The sequence below is a fragment of the Sardina pilchardus genome, chromosome 20, assembly GCF_963854185.1.
Source record: "Sardina pilchardus chromosome 20, fSarPil1.1, whole genome shotgun sequence".
Taxonomy (NCBI): Eukaryota; Metazoa; Chordata; class Actinopteri; order Clupeiformes; family Clupeidae; genus Sardina; species Sardina pilchardus.
Genome location: NC_085013.1, coordinates 17,622,896 through 17,646,944, shown reverse-complemented (window position 1 = coordinate 17,646,944; position 24,049 = coordinate 17,622,896). Strand labels below are relative to the sequence as shown.

Genomic DNA, 24,049 nt, shown 5'->3' with positions numbered 1-24,049 from the left:
GACCGTAGAGAGATGTGAACTAACCTTCTTCATCCTGGAAAACCACCTCAAAGTTCTTACTCCAGTCCGACACCGAAAAGTTCCTGGTTGCCTTCAGAGACTGGGGAGGAATGGCGCGACATTCAGACATGAACAGTTTTCCTCAGTTCTTTCTGTCAGACATTCACCACTCAGACCAGACAGACAGCAATCCATAGCAGCTCCGACTTACAGAATCCAGTATGGCTTGGCGCGTGATCTTCAAGCAGGTCTTCGTGCGAGGTCGTTTGGAGTGCATGTGCCGGAGCTCTCGTTGGAAGAAGCTCACCTTGTCTTGAAATGTCTCCGAGCCACCTAGTCCATATTTTGTGGGGGGAATGAAGAAAGTATCTCATTAGCTACGTTTACATGCACCCTTTCTAATCCGATTCAGGACCAATCGGAATGAAATTCCTTCTTGTAAACAAGACAATCGGAATGAAAATCGCAGATCTGATTGAAATTTGGATCGGATTGAAAGAGGTGGAACGGACCCGTCCGGTAGTAAAATAGTTGTTATGTATACACTGGATCGGATCGTTCCCTGCTACTCTTCCCTTCTGCGCATGTTCAGGGAGGCGCAATATTTCTCTTATCAAAAAAGCCACCACGGTGTAGGCAGAGAGGGTTAAAGATAGTAATGAAAGATCTTTGGTTAGGTGTAAACATAAGCACTGGGCGTGAGGTTGAACCATAGGCTATGTTTCTTTTAGGTCTATGGTTTAAACAGTGACGGATAACATGGCATCGGAAGAATAGGCTATTTAGTTTCGTGACACTTTCAAAACAACAACAAAATCTGACAGCATCTTTGAAGTTTAGGAAGTACTAGGCTGCAGGCAGTTGGATAGGCTACGCTAACTGGCAGCTGCGTAGGCTTTGGTAAAAGCAACGACTGAAATGCAGTGGTGATGTCTCGTTTTCTGAAAGCCAAAATTATTAACAGGTAGGCTATGTTTCGGAGACTACAGTGGAGACAGATATTTTGTGCGATGTCTGAAAGAACAGTGTGGAAGCTAGGTAGACGGCAAGGACCTGATTGAATGCATTTCCGTACAAGTTTGAATTTGTGTTGCTGGGACTTGTTAAACAACATCTGAGGTGCAAAACAACTAGCGAACAGTCAGACGTTTTGGTGGTTTGCTACCCCGTCAGATTACAGGATAATCAGCTATATTTTTGGCTTTGGAATACTTCTGTATGACCGTGCATGAAGTTAGGATTTGCTGACCGACTTGCTGTGCAGTGTGAAAGCGGCCAGTGAGTGTGTTAGGAGGACGCAATTTTAGTTTATATTTTCGTCGTTTTAGTCATTCTAATTATAAGGAAAAGAAACGAAACTCTAGGCCTATGATGTTGCTTTTGAACAGAAGAAAGCAGAGGCAGAGGATTGGAAGTAGGCCCTAGGGAATATCTCACGCCTCAAACGTCATAGGCTATAAACTCTCACGTCCATCTCGGGGAGCAAATCTGCAAGCAGGCTATATGTATATGCGCGTGAAGCTGACATGTAAACGCGCGCATCCAAAATACTCCTTGCCATGTAAACTTCCACCGATCCGATTGACCGATCCGATTGGTCATTCCGATGGTTGCATGTAAACGTAGCTATTGATACATGCACATTCAAAAGAGCCTGCCTGACTTTCAGATACAGAATGTGATAAATAATTGCTTTGCATAGTAGCTGTTCTGCTCAAACTCAAGTCATCAAGCAACAGCAATAGTGTTTGCTACAACGCTAACAAATGCAAACAGCAATAGGGTTTATTACTATGCTAACAAATGCAAACAGCAATAGTGTTTGTGACTATGCTACCAAATGCAAACAGCAATAGTGTTTGTGACTATGCTAACAAAAAACAGCAATAGTGTTTGTGACTATGCTAACAAATGTAAACAGCAATAGTGTTTGCTACTATTTTGCTAGAGTCCATTGTCACAGCTGGCCTCTGGGCTCCTCTATACTGTTCCTCACCGATGTTCTTGTGCAGGAAGCGGATGAAGGTGGCGGCCATGATGTTCCTGTCTTTACAGCTGAGCTCCACGGGGGGCTGGATGCCGTCGTCCACCACCAACGTCAAGTACTTGTGGATGAGGTCGGGGCCGTGATAGGTGAACTGGTGGGATCGGCAACAAAACTCATTACGCCAATCATAAAGCACGTCTTAATCTCTGGAGCAGTGTAGTATTCTTAACATATGATAATAATAATAATAATTATAATAATATATTATAATAATCTTAATAAGAATATTGCTATTTAACTAGTATTCACGATGAAATTACCTTCGTTCCTGGGCACACACGGAATGTGAAAAGGCGCCATGGGATTATCTTCAGGTAAAACTCCTTCACTGAGAGTTGCTGAAAGTGAAACAGTCAACTGAAATTGCAATCCATACTTTCCATACTGAAATCCTATTTATTCAGTTATTTACAGTATACTGTATTTATCCACATGTGTATATTCTAATCTGCTCGTACACATTTTGTACTACCCCTGTTTGGACAGAGTGACTACAAAAAGTGTGTACCTTTGGAGAGAGAGACGATAAAAAGCGCGTACCTTTGGCGATATGTAGCAGTAAAAAGCGCGTACCTTTGGCGATATGTAGCAGTAAAAAGCGCGTACCTTTGGCGATATGTAGCAGTAAAAAGCGCGTACCTTTGGCGATATGTAGCAGTAATAAGCGCGTACCTTTGGCGATATGTAGCAGTAATAAGCGGGTACCTTTGGCGATATGTAGCATTAATAAGCGCGTACCTTTGGCGATATGTAGCAGTAAAAAGTGCGTACCTTTGGCGATATGTAGCAGTAATAAGCGCGTACCTTTGGCGATATGTAGCATTAATAAGCGCGTACCTTTGGCGATATGTAGCAGTAAAAAGCGCGTACCTTTGCCGATATGTAGCAGTAAAAAGCGCGTACCTTTGGCGATATGTAGCAGTAATAAGCGCGTACCTTTGGCGATATGTAGCAGTAAACCTTCTTGGGTTTCTTGAGCTTCTCAGGCTGCCCCTCCGTCGGGGAGTCGTGGTCGTCGTCCTCGTCGCCCACGGAGGGCCGCCTCGGAGGCGCCAGCAGAGAGGGCGCTGGGAAGTGGCAGTGGGAGCTGTTGTAATTCCCCGTGCCGTACAGGTAGGCCTCGAAGTAGATACTGATGCCTGGCGTGGACACGTTCTTCTCCACACAGTTCTTCTCGTTTTCTGTGTGGGAGTGAGTGGGAAAGGAAGATGTACCGTAATTAATTACGTTATTATTATTAGCCGCGGCTTATAGATTGATTTTGCTAAATTTCTTCAGCTATGAGATTAATACACGGTGGCAGATTACTGTTAATATGGTATCAATATGGCTTTGTTTTTGTTTTTTTTTCTTGCATAAAACACTGTCATGCGGCTTATACACAATGCGGTTAATACACAGGACATTACTGTATGCGTCAATTTTAGCAAGATTAATAAATAATTTTTTGAATTGATGACAAGTCCCCCAACACACACACACACACTCACCACTGAGCACAATGATGTCAAATTCTCCGTTGCTGAGCGGCTGGTCCTGGTAGGAGATGCGGGCTCTGAAGCAGCCCATCTGGCGCAGCGTGAGACGCAGCAGCACCTGGCACAGCTGCTTATTGGACGACACCGACTTGCTGTAGTACTCCTCGTCACCGTTGTCATCCGTCGTTCCCAGCTACACGTGGAGAGAGGGAGGAGCAGAGAGGGAGGAGAGGGAGGAGCAGAGAGGGAGGAGCAGAGAGGGAGGAGCGGAGAGGGAGGAGCGGAGAGGGAGGAGAAGGAGGAGCACACACAGGTCGGAATGGGAGGAGCAGAAACAGGCGGAGAGGAGACAGGCGGGGTAGAAAGACGGACATGATGACGAGAACAGCAACAGCATCATTTGTACATTATCACATTACATTACATTTAGCAGACACTTTTTGTCCAAAGTGACTACTTGTACAGTATATGTCAACTATGTTACAAGGGACTACACTGTCCCCGGAGCAACTTGGGGTTAACACCTTGCTCAAGGGCACAATATTGGAAGCTGGTAATTGAACTGGCAACTTTCAGGCTACTACACACTAGCTCAGCTCCTTAACCACGGTACCACCGCCCCATTATGTTAGATCACAGAACCATAAACCAGGCGCAAGTCAGAATGTGTCTGTGAGAATGTGTTCATTTCTATAAAAGTCAGCCAATACTTTTTTGTTTGCTCAGGTTATTACATTTGTGTGACAGTGCCTTGATTCTTGGTCTTACTGGGTGCATGTAGACACTATAGTTGACTTCATCGACGAGTGACGTGGAGTTGCTGGTGGGGTTTCCGTATTCATCTCGAGGCTCAATCTGCAGCGTGTGCTGTTGGCCATACGTGAGCACCAGAGTAGAGAAGTGGTACGCTATCTTTGTCTTGGATGGAACCACATTTCCTGAGAAAAACATACAAACAAATGATTAACATTTCAAACAATCGTACATGTAACACAATTGTTCCTGAAGCAATGGTACAACATTGCATCACATTATGGTTCTCGTCAAGTCTTCTTATAGTTTTCTATTATTAGTCGAGGAGTGTTCTGGCACCATTTCTGCTCTCTTGTGAGATATAGACATTAAAAGCTTTAAATGGAGCACAGCGCTAGTTCAGGCAGGTCACGGAGTCTCGCCAGCTTCCCTGGATGGCTCAGCTGACTGCCAATCTAACAGCTCAGCTGATTGCCAGCTGATTGGCCAGGCCCTGCTTTCATTGGCAGAGATCATTCAGAGCGCTTATTTAAACTGCCTTTGCCAATCTGCTGCCAGTGTCTTTTTCTGCAATTTTGCCACCCACCTCCTCCCCTTAACCCCCCCCCATACTTCTGACTTATCGATGTCTTGTCATTGATGTTTGTTCTGTTCTGTACCCAATGAGGGGTCTATTGATGCTCTCCCTGCCTTAGGCTTTCCATGTTTGAACACAGAAGGGCAGGGGGACCCCAGAACAGACCATACCACCAAAATGAATTTCATGCAATATTATAAAGCTACAGTATCTTCTAGACATAGTGGTCCTGACTGAACTCGGTTTAAGTATGTGCAGAATTCATTTTCCACCATGTTGAAATGAAACAGATAGCAAAATTGCAGTTTACTATAAACCATCAACATCACCGGCCACTTGCTTATATACGACCCAGTGTCCACTGTAAGGCATGCTTAAGCTTAAGCAGCCCAGGAGCCCAAGCTGTGTCACCTGGTTGGAAGATCTTGTAGTAGGGGCTATAGGCTACATTAAGGCCGCCCAACTTCACAGCGATCTCGTAGCGGCCTGCTTTGCGTACGGTGAACGCCACCTTCACCACGTTGGCCTCGGGGTCCTGCAGCACCTCCTGGGTGACGGGGATGTCCAGCGCCAGCTCCATGTGGGTGATGTTGACCCGCAGGCCGACCGGCCGGTGAGCGGGGAATGGCTGGCCATTTTTATAAAACAGCTAAAGAGACAGAAATATAAAATAATTCCCTTAGTGTGCTACGTATGTCAGAGATAATGTGAGATGTAATACCCCATCCAAAAATATGGAATAAATTAGAAACAATACTGGAAATAATTAAAATAGTGCATTAACATCTCTGCTGCTGGCCTAAACTAGCACCTCAGATTAAAATGACATTAAGGTTGAAATGACTAGTGGGATGGTAATGGGCATGTTAAACCTTTTTTTTTATCTAAATCTAAACCACAATTTCTAGCTGGCAGCCTTGGAAAACACACAATACAAACCATATAAAGCATCGTGTCTGTATCAAGTAGGCTATCTCTGTCATCGCAGGTGTGCAACTGCACTCAGTGAAGAGTTGTCATGGTAACATTTCCAATCCCCAAAACAATTTTACTATATCTGTATGAGAACCAAAACGTTCTGGAGAAAACTCCCACCTGCACACGGAAAGTCATGGTCTGGCCTACTTCCTGTGGCTCCTTCCAATCCCACGCCACTTTGCAAGAGCGTGGGTCGAGGTAGTTGCCCCGCACATAATCGTAGATGCTACGATCACCACGGCGTCCAGGGTCCTCATTCTGGAGAAAGCTGACGACCCGTGCAGCAAGCTCGCACAGGAATTTGATGGTGAAGACGAATGCGATGATGGACACAGTTATTCCACCTGGGAAGGAGAGGAGAAGAGGGTTCATCATCATCAAGGAGATACACAGACAGATAGAATGAAACGTCTTCTATGCACAGCCACAATGCAAAAGCTTGTGCACTCACCAATCACGTAAAACATGAGGTCTCGAATAAGAAAGCACAGTGCAACAGTACAGCCAAATATAACAGCTCCTGCTGCAAAAAGAGAGAAAAGTTACTCATTCAAAATTAATCTCATTTTTATGAAATCCATTATTTATTATCATTTAACAATAAGATGCTAGTTCACTCAGCAGCATTCCTTCCCACAGCAGTGTATTTTCCCAGCATTTCAGATTTCAGTGGCCTACATTTACAAAATGAATGTATGGAATAAAACATATGGCAAACGACATCGCAGGTGTATGGTAAATTCCACGCAAAGCCTGGCATTTATCAACTCATGAATGACATAAATAGGTATTTTTCAAATTGTAAGGAATTGCCATCTGTCTGTATGTGGCTTAATTAGTTCAACTGTGATTGCGGTGTGAGAGTGGCTATATCGAGGTGAGAGAATGTTCTGTTTTCGGACATTATATGCATCTCCATGTTGTGAATGCTATGGCCAAGGCCTCTGACACGAGAATATTTCCACACAACCCCCAATGTAAGGTACTAACACCAAGTTTTAATGTAAAATAACGTTGTTACGCTGCATTGCCTCAGGGAAGCTGACTATCAGTGCACACACTAACCAAAGGACCACTTCTCGTTGAGACGCCTCTCAGCGAGGCTGTGGACCAGCTGAATCTCGTAATCCTGATCACGGTGATTTCTACTGGCTTGGAGGACCTTCACGCCGGTCGACAACTTGATGTAGTCCTCGTAATAGTAGCCCCACGCGGCCAGAGACAGCTGAAGTTGGCTGTCAAACTGGGCCAAATCATCCAAATTGATGCAACCCAGAGTTTTCAGCCTAAACATACAAAGACAATAAAACCCAGTGTTTTCAGCCAAAACATACAATCATACAAAGATGCAACCCAGAGCTGTCAGCCTAAACACAAAAACATACAAAGAAAATTCACCCAAGTGTTTTTAGCCTAAACATACAAACACACAAAGAGAATACCCTAAACACACACACACGCGCGCACACACACACGCGCACACACATACACACACACACACACACACACACACACACACAAGGAGAGTTTAACTCAGTGTTTTCAGCCTAAACACACACACAGAGGATGAATGCAAAATGTCAGTGTCTGATTATAGACAGCATATGACAGAGGGAAAGCACGGAAGACTACAGTGGCATGACTTAAACAGGGTACGTGCCCACTCCTTTTTTAAGAGAAACTTTTTAAAAGAAACATTTGGTTTCCAAAACTGCAGCAATGTCATGTAACTGGAGTCTTTAGGTGACTTTAGCCCTATTCGCACGGGATTAGTATTACCTGTGGACCTTTGGTGATTTGTGATAATTGCGGAGAATGCCTGAGATCTTAGTCCCGTGCGAATGTGCCATGTCTGTGATTTGTGAAGTAAAAATTCCGCCGCAAATTACCTACTGTATTTCGCCAAACACAGACGTCCGGTGATAATACTAATCCCGTGCGAATCTGCATCTCAGTGATTGCTACTGCAATTGCATATCTTTTCTACTTTCTGCGTTGTTTTCGGACGTTAGCATACGACATATCCGGGTGTAATGTCAGTGAAAATAGAGTGATTTACAGACTTTGCTTATCCCGTGCGAATGCGCTGCAAGTAACACAGAGGTGGGGTGATAATTTGAAAATGACCAGAGGTCCACAGGTAATACTAATCCCGTGCGAATAGGGCTATAGCCAGCAATGTCATGTTCCAATTCGGAACACAGAATAGCGCATATTCTAGATGGCTGGTGGAGATCAAGTCTGTCCTTCACATGACAAAGCACATCAAAATGAATTTGAAGATAATATCAAAAATAGTCGCCTGATAAGAGCATACTTCAAAAAGTGGCAAATTGCTGCATAGTGCTTTCACAACAGCACATTAACATTCTCCTCTGACAAGATGCAAAGCAGCTTTCTTCTTCAAGACAAACAGCTTTTACTTGACACACACACACACACACACACACACACACACTAAAAAGGCAATTTGGCTTCTCTTTACATCTGAGTTATCATAATCATATTTCATCCAGACTAAGGCCCATATTGGGATTGGGAAGATGCAAACACAATGCAAATCATAGTTAGCAAATGAGATCACAGTCAGCTTTGTGATGCTTTGAATGTATGCGGCTTTGATGTAAATGCAGCCAGCTTTGAACCCTTTGATTGTGTGCAGATTTGAATGGCGCATTCATTACAGTTAAATACACTATTCCAATGAAATTGGCTTTACCTAATATGGAAATAAAAAAATTAAATTAAAAAAAAACCCACTGAGGTAGCTGAACTCTTTCTTTTGAGAATAGAATACAAAGAAAGTGAAACCAGTATGTAGAGGGATCTGATGGTGCAGGTGGCTCTACCCAAAGCCATCGATATCTCAAAGTTGCGACACTACCATTGACTCCCGTGTACAAACAATGGCGGCACATCCGGGAACTATTCCATTGAGAATTAATGAATATCTCAGGTGTTATAATAAGACTTTTCTACATGACTTATAGTCGTGTGCATAATAATGCATTTTCATTGAGTAATATATGTATGTGGAAATGCAGTTTATAGTAATTTTCATCGAGTATTTACCCTAAATATTAATGCGATCGCTGCTGTCAATCCCGTAGTAAACCAGGGACCGAGGGAACTACTGAGTCTACCCACTAACCACGTGACCGCTCTAATCTGGCTTTGACATGGAAGTCAACGGCTGTCGCAACTTTGAGATATCGATGGCTTTGGCTCTACCTTCCAAAATACTCTCCTTTGAAGGCCGACTCCCATTTCTTTTCAAAAGTCATAGCACTACTGTGGTACTACTGTGGTACTACTGCAGGGGGCATACAGTAGGCGATGGCGAATAGTGCTACTGCACAGGCAGAGGGCATAATGCTACTGTAGTGCTACTGTAGGGGGCATAGGTGAGAGGGCATAGCGCTACTGCAGAGGCAGAGGGCATAGGTGATAGGGCATAGTGCTACTGCAGAGGGCATAGGTGATAGGGCATAGCGCTACTGCAGAGGCAGAGGGCATAGGTGATAGGGCATAGCACTACTGCAGTGTGACTGCAGAGGGCATAGGTGATAGGGCTACTGTAGGTGAGAGGGCATAGGTGATAGGGCACTGTACTACTGTAGTGCGACTGCAGAGGGCATAGGTGATAGGGCATAGGTGATAGGGCAGAGTGCTACTGTAGGTGAGAGCACACGCTACAGGAGGAACGTGGTGGCTATAGGCTACGTGCCAATGCAGCACTGCAGTAGACGTTGTGCAGCGCTGTGTGACATCCCTTCTCTCAAAGAATGCTCACTGCAGCAATGACCCTCTCCGTGCTGCAGTTGTTACGGCTGAAAGTCATTGGGCTGACAACAGTAGGAAAAACCTAACGCTGCCCTCTAGGGGTGGACAGAAGAAACACCAACAGTGCCTTCAGCCATCCTGATAATACAGAATGTACAAACCCTTATCTGAATATTACCCATTAACAGAGTACTGTTCATTTTCCTTAAGCTTAAGTTAAAATATCTTTGCGCTACATATAAAGTTGACTCTAATCTAATCTAATCTAATGTAGCTGTGCTATGGGCAAGCTCTAAATGAGTAACAACACCTAAGTAAAATGGAATTTAATCTTGGGCTGGGAATCAAGCAGAACTGGTTCTACATTTTTCAACCCATCAGAATCATACACCTCATCAATTAATCAGTGGTTAATTAAGGTTATGGGACTTGACAGACACTTTTTCCCAAAGCGACATATAAATAGCAACAATACAATCATTACATTTAACAGTGAACAATTTGAACTCTTTCTGAGAGTGAACAGAAAGTGAAATTGAAACAGACACTGTAGTTCTACGTGGTCTGTCATGGCCACCATGGTAGAACACACTCCACTCTTTTAAAAGTGTGTTTTTCAGAAGCAGTAAAGGGCTACGTGCACCAAAGGCTCTCTGTGGGCTTGTTTATTTCCGGTAGAGCCAGGTGTGTTTGAACCTGCTGCTACTGTTAATGTAATTTCTGCATGAACCTGGTTGGGTGTTGCACCTAGTGAATCAGCACGCCACGATAAAGGACAATTGTAGGCTACTAAATGCAGACGATTCAACGATCAATCAGTTATGGAATAATTTTCCAAGTTATACCCCTTTAAAAATGTTCAAATGTAATTAGGCAGTGATTGTGCACTGTATTCAGACAGCGATAGTAACATGCTGGAAAGGACTACCTTCTCCACAGAGAAAATTGATAAAGAGTCAGATTCATACGGAAAATTGATTCAATTTCAATTTAATTTCACTTATAGAGCGCCAAAACATTACACATGTCTCATGGCGCTTTACAGAGTGTTAAACGTGATCGATAAAACCCCATCAACTGTGTAATATGAATTGTGTTTCATTTGGGCTGTAGTGTACAATATGCCTTTGGTCACTTTCACGCTAAGATTGGAAGAAAGTATGAATATACAGAACATAACATACCACATGTAACAACATATGGTGCGTTTGAAAAACAAAGAGCAAAGTGCCAATGCAGTCGCTCCTAAAGATAGTTTACCTCAGGGTACACAGCTGATTGTTCAGTGAACCAATGTTTGCCTAATGTTCCTTTGGCTCTTGCTTTAACCACATCAGTCATGTATGACTGATCTCGCCCCACTACCTGCAACCAGTCTATTTACAGAGCGGGATTCTCTGAATCAGCATTCCATGGAATCTAACACCACAAAACCACTCCCGTGTGTTCTGATTGGATGATGATGATGGTAATTGGCCTACTGATGATTCTCAGTAAACAAAATGTTGCCCAACGTCAGTGGGAGTGTGGCAGAACAACTAGACTCAGGAGCGCTGCCCAGAAACATTGCTCAAAGAGCTGCCTTGTGCATCACCTGCTTTAGAGGTATCCATTTGGCAGATGCTTTTATCCTAAGTGAGGTCTATGCCACACATTAAAGGGAGGGTCCTCAGTGACAGCACAGCGCAGCCTTGGACATCCTCATTTCTAGTCAACTTTGACAAAGTCGCTTGGATAACTTGCTCAAGTATTGCATCCTGAATGAAGTGAGAACCAAGTTGTGGTGGAGGTCTGTACTCATGTGTGGTAGTAGTGAACTGTGGTGCAAGGTTTGTACTCACGTGTGGTAATAGTGAGCTGTGGTGCAGGGTTTGTACTCATGTGTGGTAGTAGTGAGTTATGGTGGAGGGTTTGTACTCACGTGTGGTAGTAGTGAGTTATGGTGGAGGGTTTGTACTCACGTGTGGTAGTAGCGAGTTATGGTGGAGGGTTTGTACTCACGTGTGGTAGTAGTGCTCGAGGCTCTGGGAGCTGAGCCACTCCTGAAAAGCGAAGTCTCTGAGGAGCTGGATGTGGGCTTCAGATATGTCCCGCCAGAGTCGCTGTTCTTGCACGACCTCCTCCAGCCTCGTTAACACATTCAGACTCAGCTCCTCCAGCGTCTGTACATCTACATACACATACGTGAACATATACATTAACATACACAAACATATACTGTATACATAAGCATGCAAAGAGCAATAAACCAGTCAAATCAAATGCAACGGAGTACAATACCGAGTTCTACAAGTTTGTAGGCGTATATGCCGTCATCATCACAACAGTTAATACTGGAAAGGTCTCTATGCAGACACGCTCTCATTACCATGGTGAGTTCCTTATTGTACCATGGAGTCACAAAAATGTCCTTGTTACTATGGTAGCATAAAGCCTTTTGTGACTTCGATGTTTAAGATAAAAGCTCTGAAAGCTCCGTTAAGGACTCCTACACAGAGTACAAAGACATTACAGAACAGGAGTTTAAATAAAAATGAGTGCCATTGCCTGGAAACAAAAGAAAACATTCTCAGGTTTCTCACCTCTGCTTTTACTTTACTGGAAGCCAAATCTCAAAAACATATTAAAGGCTGGAACTAGGCCTACACCATTCTGAACTCAAATAGCCGTCATTAATCATCAACCAATCAGGTTTTAAAAGGAAACTGCAATGGATAACATCCACAACGAAACACCAATTCTCATACCAGAGACATCTGAATTCTGAAGTCATAGAATAGAATAGAATAGAATAGAATATATACTTTTTTGATCCCGTGAGGGAAATTAGTTTCTCTGCATTTAACCCAATTTAACCGAATTAGTGAACACACACAGCACACACACAGTGAGGTGAATCACACACTAACCCAGAGCAGTGAGCTGCCTGCCCAACCAGCGGCGCTCGGGGAGCAGTGAGGGGTTAGGTGCCTTGCTCAAGGGCACTTCAGCCGTGGTGGACTGGTCGGGGATCGAACCGGCAACCTTCCGGTTACAAGCCCGAAGCCCTAACCAGTACACAACGGCTGCCCACAACCTGTCATAACCTATCTAATAAAATGATACAATGATGATAAATGACTGGGATTAGAGGCTTCTTAGCATTTACTCTTAACAACAGCTGCTACACACACATAATGTCCAAATAAATAAATAAAACATACTACACAATGCAACAACATGCATACATATCATAACCACCCAGGACTGTTTGATATTATCAATGTATTTACTTAGTTAATATGACTAACTAACCTTATGGAAGTGTATATTTCTTACTACATTGTGAATTATGTATACTTGATCAACAATGCCTAAACTGCAAAGAGAATCCCACACAGACTCTGCAAAGGATCGATAACAGATCGAGCCAACTTGCCATGGCTTTGGTTTGGCTTTGGCTTACCTCCACTCCACCACCATCACCAAGCAAACAAATAATGCAACACCACAGTGGCCCGAGAGGGTCAAATGCAAAGTGTCATGATGCAAAGCATCTACTTCTGTATTGTGGTGACGAGAAGGAGGTAGGCCTGTTTCATCACTGTGCCAATGTTGTCTAAGCTTGTTTATTCATTCGTTATTCATCAGTGAGGATACTTTTGGACCATGCACATAACCTATTCGACAACATTATCATGCAACTCTATCATCAATTGCGATTTAGTAGAAATTCAAATCGTGGTGCATGATTATCTCTAAACATATGGCAAAATCCTACTATCACAGTGTTCAGTTCAAGCCATATCCATACTAACCCTCAAATAAGTGCTTGTACTCGGACAAGCGGTGTTTTTGGAGCCATTCTTCTATCTGAGTTCCCTTCGATTTCTTCCAGCGCACTTCCCAGAAGAACACCCAGGACACGGAGCAGAGGATGAAGGTCAGCACAAAGCGTCGGTCCATCAGACCATCTTCAGTCTGAACTTTGACCTCCGGTCTTCGCAGCCCACACGCTCCGCCACTTAATATTTTTTTTCTGATTGGCCTGCGATCATTAAAGTTCCCAACTGGTTTTCTTGCTCATGTTTCCTGGCTTCACATGTGTATTTGCTTGAATCTAAGAATGAGGACCACAACGTGAAAAGTTATATCCAAAAAATGAGCCAAACATGTTTAGTGCAACGGTTAGTTCTAGAAGAGTTGGTTTTCTATGGCAACATTAGACATCTTCAGTGGAAACGACAATCACGTAACGTTGCGACCACAATGGCTGACATTTCTCTGTAGCAAACATAGACGACAAACAACTAGTCTACTACCATGTTCCTGTGCCAGGAGAAGAACACCTAACGTAAACGGTGCAAATAACTTCTCTCGTCACATTTAAAACACATTTGAAGGCACTCGCCGTTGCAAAATGTTGCCATTGACGTTAACATAAAAGAACACAATGACCTAGCCCGGGTAAAACGAAAGCTCACGTTAAGTGACTCAGAAACGAAACATGTAAGGTTATAGCCATTACTAAAACAACAACAACTTGACCCAAAGTAGCCCGCAATGTATGTATTCTTGTGAACAGTACCAAGCCATCATTAACACAAGCATACCAATGTCAACGCTGTAGGCTAAGACGCTAACATTGACTGCATTTAGGGTTAACGTTAGCTGAATAACGTTATGGATGCGGCATAAATCAGCCAGATCACTGTTCCCTCATGCACATTGTCACATGTTAAGGAAAGAGAAAGCTGTGTATTTTAATAAGATCATGCAGATGAACTTACAGTAACCTAGACATTATGTACCAGTTACTTACGTTCTGTTATTGACAGTCGGACAGTCGGAGTATACTCAGAGCACGTCAGACCACAAATTCCTCCTTCTACACTTCCGGTAGAGTGAACTAACCCACTCATCCGAATTGCTGCCACCCACAGTTCAAGATGTGTGAACGTCGTAGGGGCCTCATCCAATTCAGTAGTAAAATGATATCATTATAAGAATAAATAAAACTATGAAGCAGAAAACTGTCCCAATGGCATGTGTTGTTATTATAGACCTAGGTTTAAGAACATGCACACAGGATGTTTCATAAGAGATTGCATAACAGTGTGGTGCAATAGATAGGCCTAGCTAGATGCAGAGGGTTTCTGCATCAGAGGGAAGGGGGGATGAACTGCATCCCACAGTGGAGATAGCCTAGAGTGGAGAGAGGAAAAGAAACAACGTGGTTGGACAAAGCTCAGATTACCGAGAGATAACAGAAACAGGACAGTAGGCTAAACAGTCTGTCTCTCTCTCTCTCTCTCTCTCTCTCTCGATCACTCACTCACTCACACACACACACACACACACACACACACACACACACACACACACACACACACACACACACACACACACACACACACAGACAGAGAGGGAGAGAGGAGTTTTTCTCTGGACCAATATGTTTGCTCTGACTGAAAATGACACTGTCACATTGCCGTGTCATTTTCAGTAAAAACCAACATATTGGTCAATTGAAAACCAATATTTGCCAGGGATGTTAATAATTTAGTTCCAAATTGTATGAAGTGTTAATGTTCACAGGCTCTGGCTTTACCAAATCAATTAATTGGCTATTTAAGCATATCAATTAATTTGCTGCAAGAAAATAATTGACTAAACCTAGAAAACTTTTCCATTAGCCCTGCAGATTTGTTTCATCATTATCCTATCTTTAGTAGTAGATATATTTCTGTATGTCAAGGAGGAAGGTTTTCTCACTGCAAAGCCCTGAGTCAGCAAGCCACTCTTAGCCTCGGGCACATCCACAATCCCCATTTGAAGGTATTACGTTACCAATGAATATGTATGAAATGCAGTCCCACTTGAGTCAAGAAAATACAAGACAAGCAATGTAAAGTGAAATGTGATAGTGCAAGCAGCTGTGATCCGTGTAGCAGGCAGCTATAGGCTTAGCCTAAGTAACTGTGACAGGTGTGGTTTTGTCAGATATATATATATATATATATATATATATAATAATAATAATAATAATAATAATAATACATTTTATTTGTATTGCACTTTATATTATGGACAATCTCAAAATGCTACAAAATTATAATGCAAATGGATAACAGATAAAGACAGATAAAAAATAATGCAATTTAAAAATAGATTATATACATACATACACACACACACGCACACACACACACACACACACACACACACACACACACACACACTCACACATACGTGTATAAAATATACACACACACACACACACACACACACACACACACACAAACACACACATACAACACACGCACACACACACATCAACAAAATACATTTAACAGAAAGCTTTTTTAAAAAGATATGTTTTCAAAGTTTTTTTAAAAGTGTTCAATGTCTGTGGGGCCCTCAGGTCGTCAGGGAGGGCATTCCACAGCCTGGGAGCAGCAGCAGAGAAAGCTCTGTCACCCATCCTGTGGAGCTTGGTTCTGGGGATTTGGAGGGTGTTAATGATGGTTGACCGCAGGGGGCGTGAGGAGGTCTGGGGGGTGAGGAGTTCCTGTAGGTAGAGGGGAGCATGTCCATATATGCACTGGTGGGTGAGGAGTGTGATCTTATACTCTATTCTGAAATTAACCGGGAGCCAGTGGAGACTTTTCAGAATGGGGGTGATATGTTCATGCTTGCGCACCCTCATCAGGATCCTGGCAGCACTGTTCTGGATGTATTGAAGTCTCTGGATGCTCTTGCCAGAGATCCCAATGAGGAGTGCATATATTATTAATAAGTATTTTCTAGCTAGATTAATTCAATTGAATATAATTCACAAAAAGATAGACCTAACCATTCTACATTACATTTTACACCTTTACACAGGTCTCCCATAGACAGTAAAGAGTTCTTCACAGTCGAGACCAGTAGGTGGCAGTGATGCTCTCAGTCTCGTGCGTGAACCTGAATGTCGATTGTTGATGACGTTGGAAGAAGTCGACCCAACCAACACAACACGCCGACAGAACTGAACACGCTGACTTATCAACAAAATGGTGATTTTACCCCTTTTTTACAGCCTTTTAACAACCTCTGAAATATTTCGAATGTATTGTTAATACACTGTACTCGAATTTACTTCCTCTGACTTGATCTTCTCACCTTTATCTTCTCTTTAGAACTCAGTTAGCTAACTAGGCTACTTTAACTTACTGTAATTCACGTAGCCAGCGATTTGGCGAAGTGGTGGTGTTTGTGGTCAAAAAACAATTAAATGGCCAGTATTCTGCGCCCCAAAAGCAAAGTATTGCTTGTCTGGAGTAGTGTATGATAGGGATGTGTAGAATTCCTTCTCTTAAATTGAGAATAATTTGTTATATGATGATCTTCATGGTGGTATGTTTACATGTGCTGCCAGGCTGGTTGTTCACTTGTAGAGCAAGAATGGCTAAATGTGGAGAAGAGTTCTGATAAGGATCACCTTGTGCTGTACTTGTTGTGTTTACACGGCTCTCAATGCTGTAAACTGTTGATGCTGTTGGATGTTCCATGTATTGTCGTCCATCCCTAGGCTATGGCTCATGGCGTGTTCATGAGCAACTTGGAAGTGGCAGAATTTAGGGAATTTCCCAGTTTGATGTGGGGCTTTGGGAGAGCTCTTAGGAGAATGTTTTGACGTCATTCAACATAGTGAACGAACGCTCTCACTTCGAGAGTTTAGAAGTGGGAACCTCCCCACTTCCCAGCTGCATGAATCCACTATCAGTCCGAAATTCTTTGTTTCATGTACAGAGCTGATAGGACCTGGGTGACTACATGGGAGAGAAGCACAGTTAGCAAAACAATTGCACACAATAGTTTCACAATAGCCATTCACACCAGAATTGACTGTGGTCCAACGCATGTCAAGAGGTGGGTTTCTAAACAGGGTCTGACAACCCTGATCAACACTTTCAGATAATCAATCAGTGTGTGGAGGCCTTGATATGGAAGGACTATGGTATTGCCTCATTGAGACATGGCTAACATGGGACCCTGGTCCTTAGTTTAAAGGTGGTAGGCTATTAGACTATTTGTATGTGCACCTGTACGTAAGTCCAACTGTACTCACTTTCTATTGTAGGGTAAACAGAAGAAGACAAAGAAGTTTGCCACAATGAAGAGAATGATCAGTCTCAAGGACGCACGATTGTAAGTATACAATTACCTGGTTTATAATCATTCATCAACTGTCTATATCATTCATCGACTGTTAATGGACTGATGCAACAGTAACACTTCACCTGTGCTACACCTATGCTTACCCATTAAACAATATTGAGATTTAGCAACACATTTAGTGATTCTCAGTGACGGCTGATCTTGTGAGGTCCAGCAACTAAGTAAGCAAATATCAGAAACCCCATCTGAAACGTTTAAGGCCAGTTCACACCACGGGGAGACCTCTGATAACGTTGGGATGGTTCATGAGCGTCTGTGGCCCAAAATTGGTGTGGTGTTTGTTTGCTCTATTGTCTATACCAGCAGAACTCCATTGGTTTGATTGGAGCCACATTGGGTATTTACTATTTTGGTAAAAGTAAAAGGGTCGCTCTAGTTGGCTGTTTTACTTGTTTACCTGTTCAAAGTGCAGTTTAATCATCAGATATCCCTCCAAGGATACGATGCGATACTACAAGCCTGGCAGCTTTGTTTTGCCTCTGGATGACTGGATGTTGTAATTACAAAGTATTGAAAATTGCAGAATTCCTCTCTTGGGATGTTATCATTGTTGTGGGCAAAGTATCGTCACAGTACCGACTCCTGAGTTACTCTGTGATTCCCATGTCTACTGACAACACCAGTGCCATTTAGAACGTATTATCAAACATATTTTTTAGTATAAGATCACCTATGAGCACCTTGGGTCAATTACATTGCGTTTAAGTGTGCTATATAAATAAATTTGACTTGACTTGACTATTTACAAAGCTGTTTGTGGTGAACAAGAATCATGTAAAAACGGTAAACAAACGCTGTTTTGTTTGCATTTTGTATGTTGCCATTTTGTTCAGGCATAGAATCACGTGCAAGTTGGCCCCAGACAGTAGTCTTTGCAGTGTGTTCCAGTGCAGCTTTTTTGGCCCAATTCAGGTAATGCAAAGTGACTCAACAGTCAGTCAGCATTACTGCTAGTGCTTTGAAGGCTGCGCGGTGTGCGCTTGGCACTAGGTCACTGGTGATGGTGACGTGTCCCTAAATGACATTGGAAATAAAAAGCCAATTAGGATGGATGGACCCAGGGTTATTTGACCAAGGTTTTTACTCGTGTCATTTGAGGCTAGAGTAGGCTAGGAAACACAGGTTATGCCTGGATTGCAGCCTCGGATCACTACTTAACTAATTAATCCAGGTTACCGGATGGGGTGAGGGATTAACCTGATACAGGGGTCAGATGGACACTTTAACGCATTATAGGCATACTGTAGGGGAAAAAGCAGAGATATGGCTCCATCCATGCCATTCATTCATGATCCAAATCGGTTATTAAGTCATGATGCAATATGATGGGCTGATGATGATTCTCTTTACTGGTCCAATGACTGGTCAGAGCCGCTTGTTTTTATCCGTAAACAGGAACAATTTTGCTGTTTTTTATGCTATTCAGGGTAGCCTTTGAGAAAATGGTTACTGTATTTTACTGCTTGTTGCCTCAACCTAACCCCCCCCCCCCTATTTTCATGAAAATGTTACCCTTGATTATATCATTTGGCTGCACAACTACAGTAATTAGTCTGCTAAAGCGATTTTGTTTCATCCTCACTAAAATGGAGGTGTGTATGGTGACGAGGTTTAGTTGCAAAAACTGGCCAGCTGCGCTAGTAAACGTTTCGATGAAAAAGCTGTTGGGCCCATGACGTCAGACTTAACAACTGGATAGACACATTTTACAGCAAAGTGTAAACAAGGCTTTCCTTGCTGCCATGACAACATGCAGTTGCTTCGTATTTCATTCAGCAAATCTGAGAGCTCTGAGCTTGGCTCCATGTCTGAATGTGGCCTTTATTGTCTTTTTAACCTAATCAGATAATTACCCAACCAGCTGACTCATTTAAAACTATTCTGATTTTTTTCTTTTTCAGAAAAGATAAGGATAGATCGAAAAAAGAAGTGAAAAAGAAAGAAGACCCATCAGAAATGAAAGAAAAGGAGGTGTAAGTAATTTCTCCAAACATATGTTATGGTTACTGCAGAGATTAATTTGGTAAATATGGTGAGAAAAGGACAAATATTGAATCCATGATTTCATTTTTTTCTCCAGGACAAAATATCCATCCTGCATGTTCTTCCAGTACAACACCCAGCTAGGTCCCCCATATCACATTCTTGTGGACACCAACTTTATTAACTTTACCATCAAAGCCAAATTGGATGTAGTGCAATCGATGATGGATTGCCTATACGCAAAGTGTAAGTACCTGAATCTAAACCCAGTTGTGTTTAACAGGAATACTTGGGGTTTGATAGTCATTAAGGCCTGTATACACCAAGTACAATTCTATAGATTCTGATTATCGGTCAATGTTTTATCTTTCTCAGAATTGCTCTGAATGTTATTCCCAACAACATTGTTCTTAATGTCGTTGTTATATAATGTGGCGTGGATGTTGTAGTTGTAAGTGCCTACAGTGATGTTTAGAGCTAAAATATGTACCCCCACAGTCACAGGAGTTATTTGTAGTACAATTGTTGTAGTCTTTGCATGGCGTGATTTTATTTCTTATACCAGTATAACAACCTGGAATATCTACCAATGCCATGCCATGTTAATTTAGATGGATTTAACATGATTGTTGATTAACAAGAATGTTTGGGGTTTATTTACATCTTCAAACCTAATCCAAAATTCAGAGTCTATTCTTTGTCGTACTGATCCATGTCAAGGACTCCATAATAGCTATTTTTACCCTCATTTTCAGTCAGAAACACAAGGTTGTAACAAGTGCTCAATGAAAATTGAACATAATTGGCAGTGGTTTACAGTTTATTGTCTACAGTATTGTTTAGAATTATTCTGTGCACATCTAAAAATGGTTTGAAATGAAATACATAAGTGTGTTTTGTGAAATAATTTTTGCTTTGCTATGTATTTTGTTTGTTTTCTAGGTGTCCCTTGCATCACAGATTGTGTTTTAGCTGAGTTGGAGAAGCTGGGAATGAAATATAGAGTGGCATTAAGGTATGGTCTATCTACGTCATGCACAAGATAAACTCAACCTAGTGAGGGAAGGAGATTTAAGTTTTAAGGAGATGGATGGCTAGAATAGATGCTGAGTAAAAGAGAGAGAGAACTCTCTCTTGTCTCAGAGTCAGAGAGATGAAGAAAGAGATGTTGAAAGAAAGATGCAGAACATTGAGGTCACAGATTCTACCATTCATTTGTTGCTGGTTTACCACTTCAACACAGCATGTTAACACCTAACATTCATTTAAACTGTTGTCTTAAATTAATATCTGCAGAATAGCCAAGGACCCACGCTTTGAGCGTTTACCGTGCTCACACAAAGGGACATATGCCGATGACTGCCTAGTCCAGAGGGTGACACAGGTACCATCTCTTGATGTATATCTCACATTCACTTTTCATATGATGCATTGAAAGGGAGTATCATTTTGGTCATTATTTTTCTTCTGCACTAGCACAAGTGTTACATTGTGGCAACTGTGGACAGAGACCTGAAAAGAAGGATCCGTAAGATACCTGGTGTTCCAATCATGTACATCTCCAATCACAGGTTAGTGTTCTCAAACAAAACATTTCTGTGAAGTCCTTTGAGGGATGTATTCTTCTATGTTTGGGTTCCTGTGTGATGTCAGATTTCTGTAGTGAAAAATAGATATCCAGAGTTGCATTCAAATTTGGCAAACGGTGGCAAATGTTTGCGGTGAACATGTTTTCTTTGAACAGTAGAGTTTGAACAATTTGATAATAACATTCTATGTAACAGTAATTGCATTGTTACCCACTGTAAATATATTTACTCTAATTTGTCAAAAATACAAAAATATTTTTCTTAAGTTGCCATGACATTACTGCATAATGTGATAATTTCAGGATCGTTGCAGATTTGTAAATGTGTGAATGAAATGGCCGGTTGTCCCCGTCTCCCCTCCAGGTACAACATAGAGCGCATGCCTGACGACTATGGAGCACCACGGTACTGAGTCACAAGAGGTTGCGCCAGATGGAGATCGTGTTAACCTGTAGGATTCTGAACTGTTTACACAATATACATTCATTTGTGCATTTTCCATGAGCAGTTCCAGTGCAAATGATGTGTTGTAAATAATGGTGATTTTTGTTTCTGTTTGAATACAAATAAAGAAAGTAAGAAAGCTGTTTGACTGAAGAAAAACAAAATACATGTGTGGAGTGTTTTTTGGCACGGATGATAACTTATAGTCCAAAAGGAAGATGTGTGCTCCTCAATATGGGGTTGGGGGTTATAGATAATTAGCTCACTTCATAGTTTACAGATGGCCTGGGAAGTTGGCACGGGATGAATAGAGTACATTTGAATTTGCTCTGGCAGATCCCTCTGGACAGTGTCCCATTGAAACCGATCGCCAAAATAATCCAAATCCCAGGAACCAATCACAAACACTTACTAGATATGTGGCAGTCAGAGACTACCGTCGCGGGGCACCACTTTTGATCAAGAAACAGCGTTCCGACAGTGGAAAAGTAAGTCACTCATTTTGGATTGTTTTGTGTCTGTAGTTGGTGACTAGTAGAGTGTTACTACTGTATGTAGCTTAGCGTTGACTGTGATTGATGTGTACTTTCTTAACCACAGCAGACGTTTCCTTCTCAGGCTCCTGGTTTTGTCACTAATGTGGTTTATGCAGCAAGGTGCATTTACTCAACATAGTTTTCACTGTGAATGATGGAATCTGTCATGTTTGTATTAGTGAAGTATGTATCACTCAACTTCCATGCTGGACAAATGTGCTTGTGTGTTAAATGTGTTTGTGAGAAGAGAAGTGATTTGTAATGAGATACAGTATGTGATCCACTGTCAGTCACAGTGATATCAAGGAGGGGATCCTATCCTGTGACCAGGTGGGAGGATATTTTTGGAGTGGGGCACAACATTTTGAAAGCTGAACTGTGTTGGAATTTGCACTGCTGTAGCCAGGACTGGAGTATGACTGGAGCTTAGTGTAGTTTGTGTTAGTGGCTCATGTTTCCATGGTCTTCAAATGAACGTGACCGTGAAGGTATAATATGTAATGCATCATCCACAGCGGAGCTTTTTTTCCAGCAAAGTCTACAGCGAAAGCTAGGACAGGTTTTCATATGTGTGTGACAGTTGTGAGACTAATTTTCTTTTATTAGAGGCTAATTTTCACTCAAGGCTCTTTACTGAGCGAAGGAAGGAAGTTGGACAACATCTGTTGGTTCACAATGGAAAGAGTTCTGCAGAGTGTGGGAGCGGAGGGAGGAGGTCACGGCCTACCCCAAGAATGAAGACCCTACTCTGGCCAAGCAGTGGCGGACCACATTTGCCTACGCTGTGGAAATATTCAACAAGCGCGACGCACAGACCACAAGCGGCATTTTGGAAGCTGGAAGATGCAGTGAGTGCAGTGATTCAGTGCACAGGCTACGTGCGTTTGGCTGTAGCAGTCCCAGTTAACTGGCAAGTTTTCTGGTCTTCTCTGCCAGCCTGGAGCATTGTGCACCCGTCTGGTCTACAGGACTATTTAAGTGGTATTACCCCTGACTCTCGGGGATCGCAAAACCTTTAGTGGGAGAGGCATCCTTTCCAAGCTGTGCCATCACAGCCTCTGTCAGATTTGATGGCACTGACCACATTGCAGGTCAACAGGGGCAGTACAGTGCTGCCTGAGACGGTCACCCATTCACAGCTGTGGATTGTTCATTTCCAGCAAGAGTCGTCCTGCTTGGCTAGAAGATCTGCAGACGTGTTGATACAAATTAAATTGGCACCACATTCGTGAGAGTATTTTCTACTGAATAAGCATAAATAAATATAGAACAAATGAAACAAATTAAATGCTCAAGTATGACATCAGAATGACATTCTGAAAACCAAACCCAGAAAAGACCTTATGGTTAAACATGTGACCAGCCACATGCATCTAATTCAATTCCATATTGTGTGCCAATGCCTGGCCAGCATCAATATAAAATTAAAACTGTTGGTGTTTGGGTTGAGGGATAAAAATGTAGTTTACATGAGTCCATGAGTCTGAGTGGTCTTGTGGTTTTGGTTTTGCAGATCCATTTTGGATCTCAAATTGATTAAGTTTGTTCATTGCGTCATTTAAATAATAATAATAATAATAATAAAAAAAAACAGATCTCCGGTCAACATAGGCCTACCAGCCTAAGAATTAAGATTCGGGTGTTGATTAATGATATACATATAAATAAGTGCAATGTAT

The 24,049-nt window shown here is 42.2% G+C and overlaps 2 protein-coding genes across 4 annotated transcripts in view; one reads left to right on the top strand and one right to left on the bottom strand.

Moving 5' to 3' along the window:
* Positions 1–14,627, bottom strand: part of arel1 (apoptosis resistant E3 ubiquitin protein ligase 1) — a gene marked incomplete in the record, with an annotated part of 20,482 nt that extends 5,855 nt beyond the window's left edge. The window contains 14 exon segments of one of the 3 annotated variants that reach the window (XM_062522686.1): positions 25–100; positions 212–333; positions 1,997–2,138; positions 2,308–2,385; positions 2,984–3,228; positions 3,538–3,718; positions 4,294–4,463; positions 5,267–5,504; positions 5,951–6,177; positions 6,285–6,356; positions 6,899–7,119; positions 11,618–11,786; positions 13,414–13,715; positions 14,418–14,627. In XM_062522686.1, coding sequence (XP_062378670.1) covers positions 25–100; positions 212–333; positions 1,997–2,138; positions 2,308–2,385; positions 2,984–3,228; positions 3,538–3,718; positions 4,294–4,463; positions 5,267–5,504; positions 5,951–6,177; positions 6,285–6,356; positions 6,899–7,119; positions 11,618–11,786; positions 13,414–13,561 — 2,089 coding nt within the window. 3 annotated transcript variants of the gene reach the window in all.
* A 1,904-nt stretch (positions 14,628–16,531) lies between these two features.
* On the top strand, positions 16,532–21,998 carry fcf1 (FCF1 rRNA-processing protein). Its single transcript, XM_062522773.1, has 8 exons — positions 16,532–16,653; positions 17,721–17,788; positions 19,720–19,791; positions 19,899–20,047; positions 20,744–20,816; positions 21,098–21,185; positions 21,278–21,372; positions 21,754–21,998. Exons 1-8 carry the CDS (start codon positions 16,651–16,653, stop codon positions 21,800–21,802), a joined length of 597 nt encoding a protein of 198 aa, XP_062378757.1. The 5' UTR covers positions 16,532–16,650; the 3' UTR covers positions 21,803–21,998.
* Positions 21,999–24,049: the final 2,051 nt, after the last annotated feature.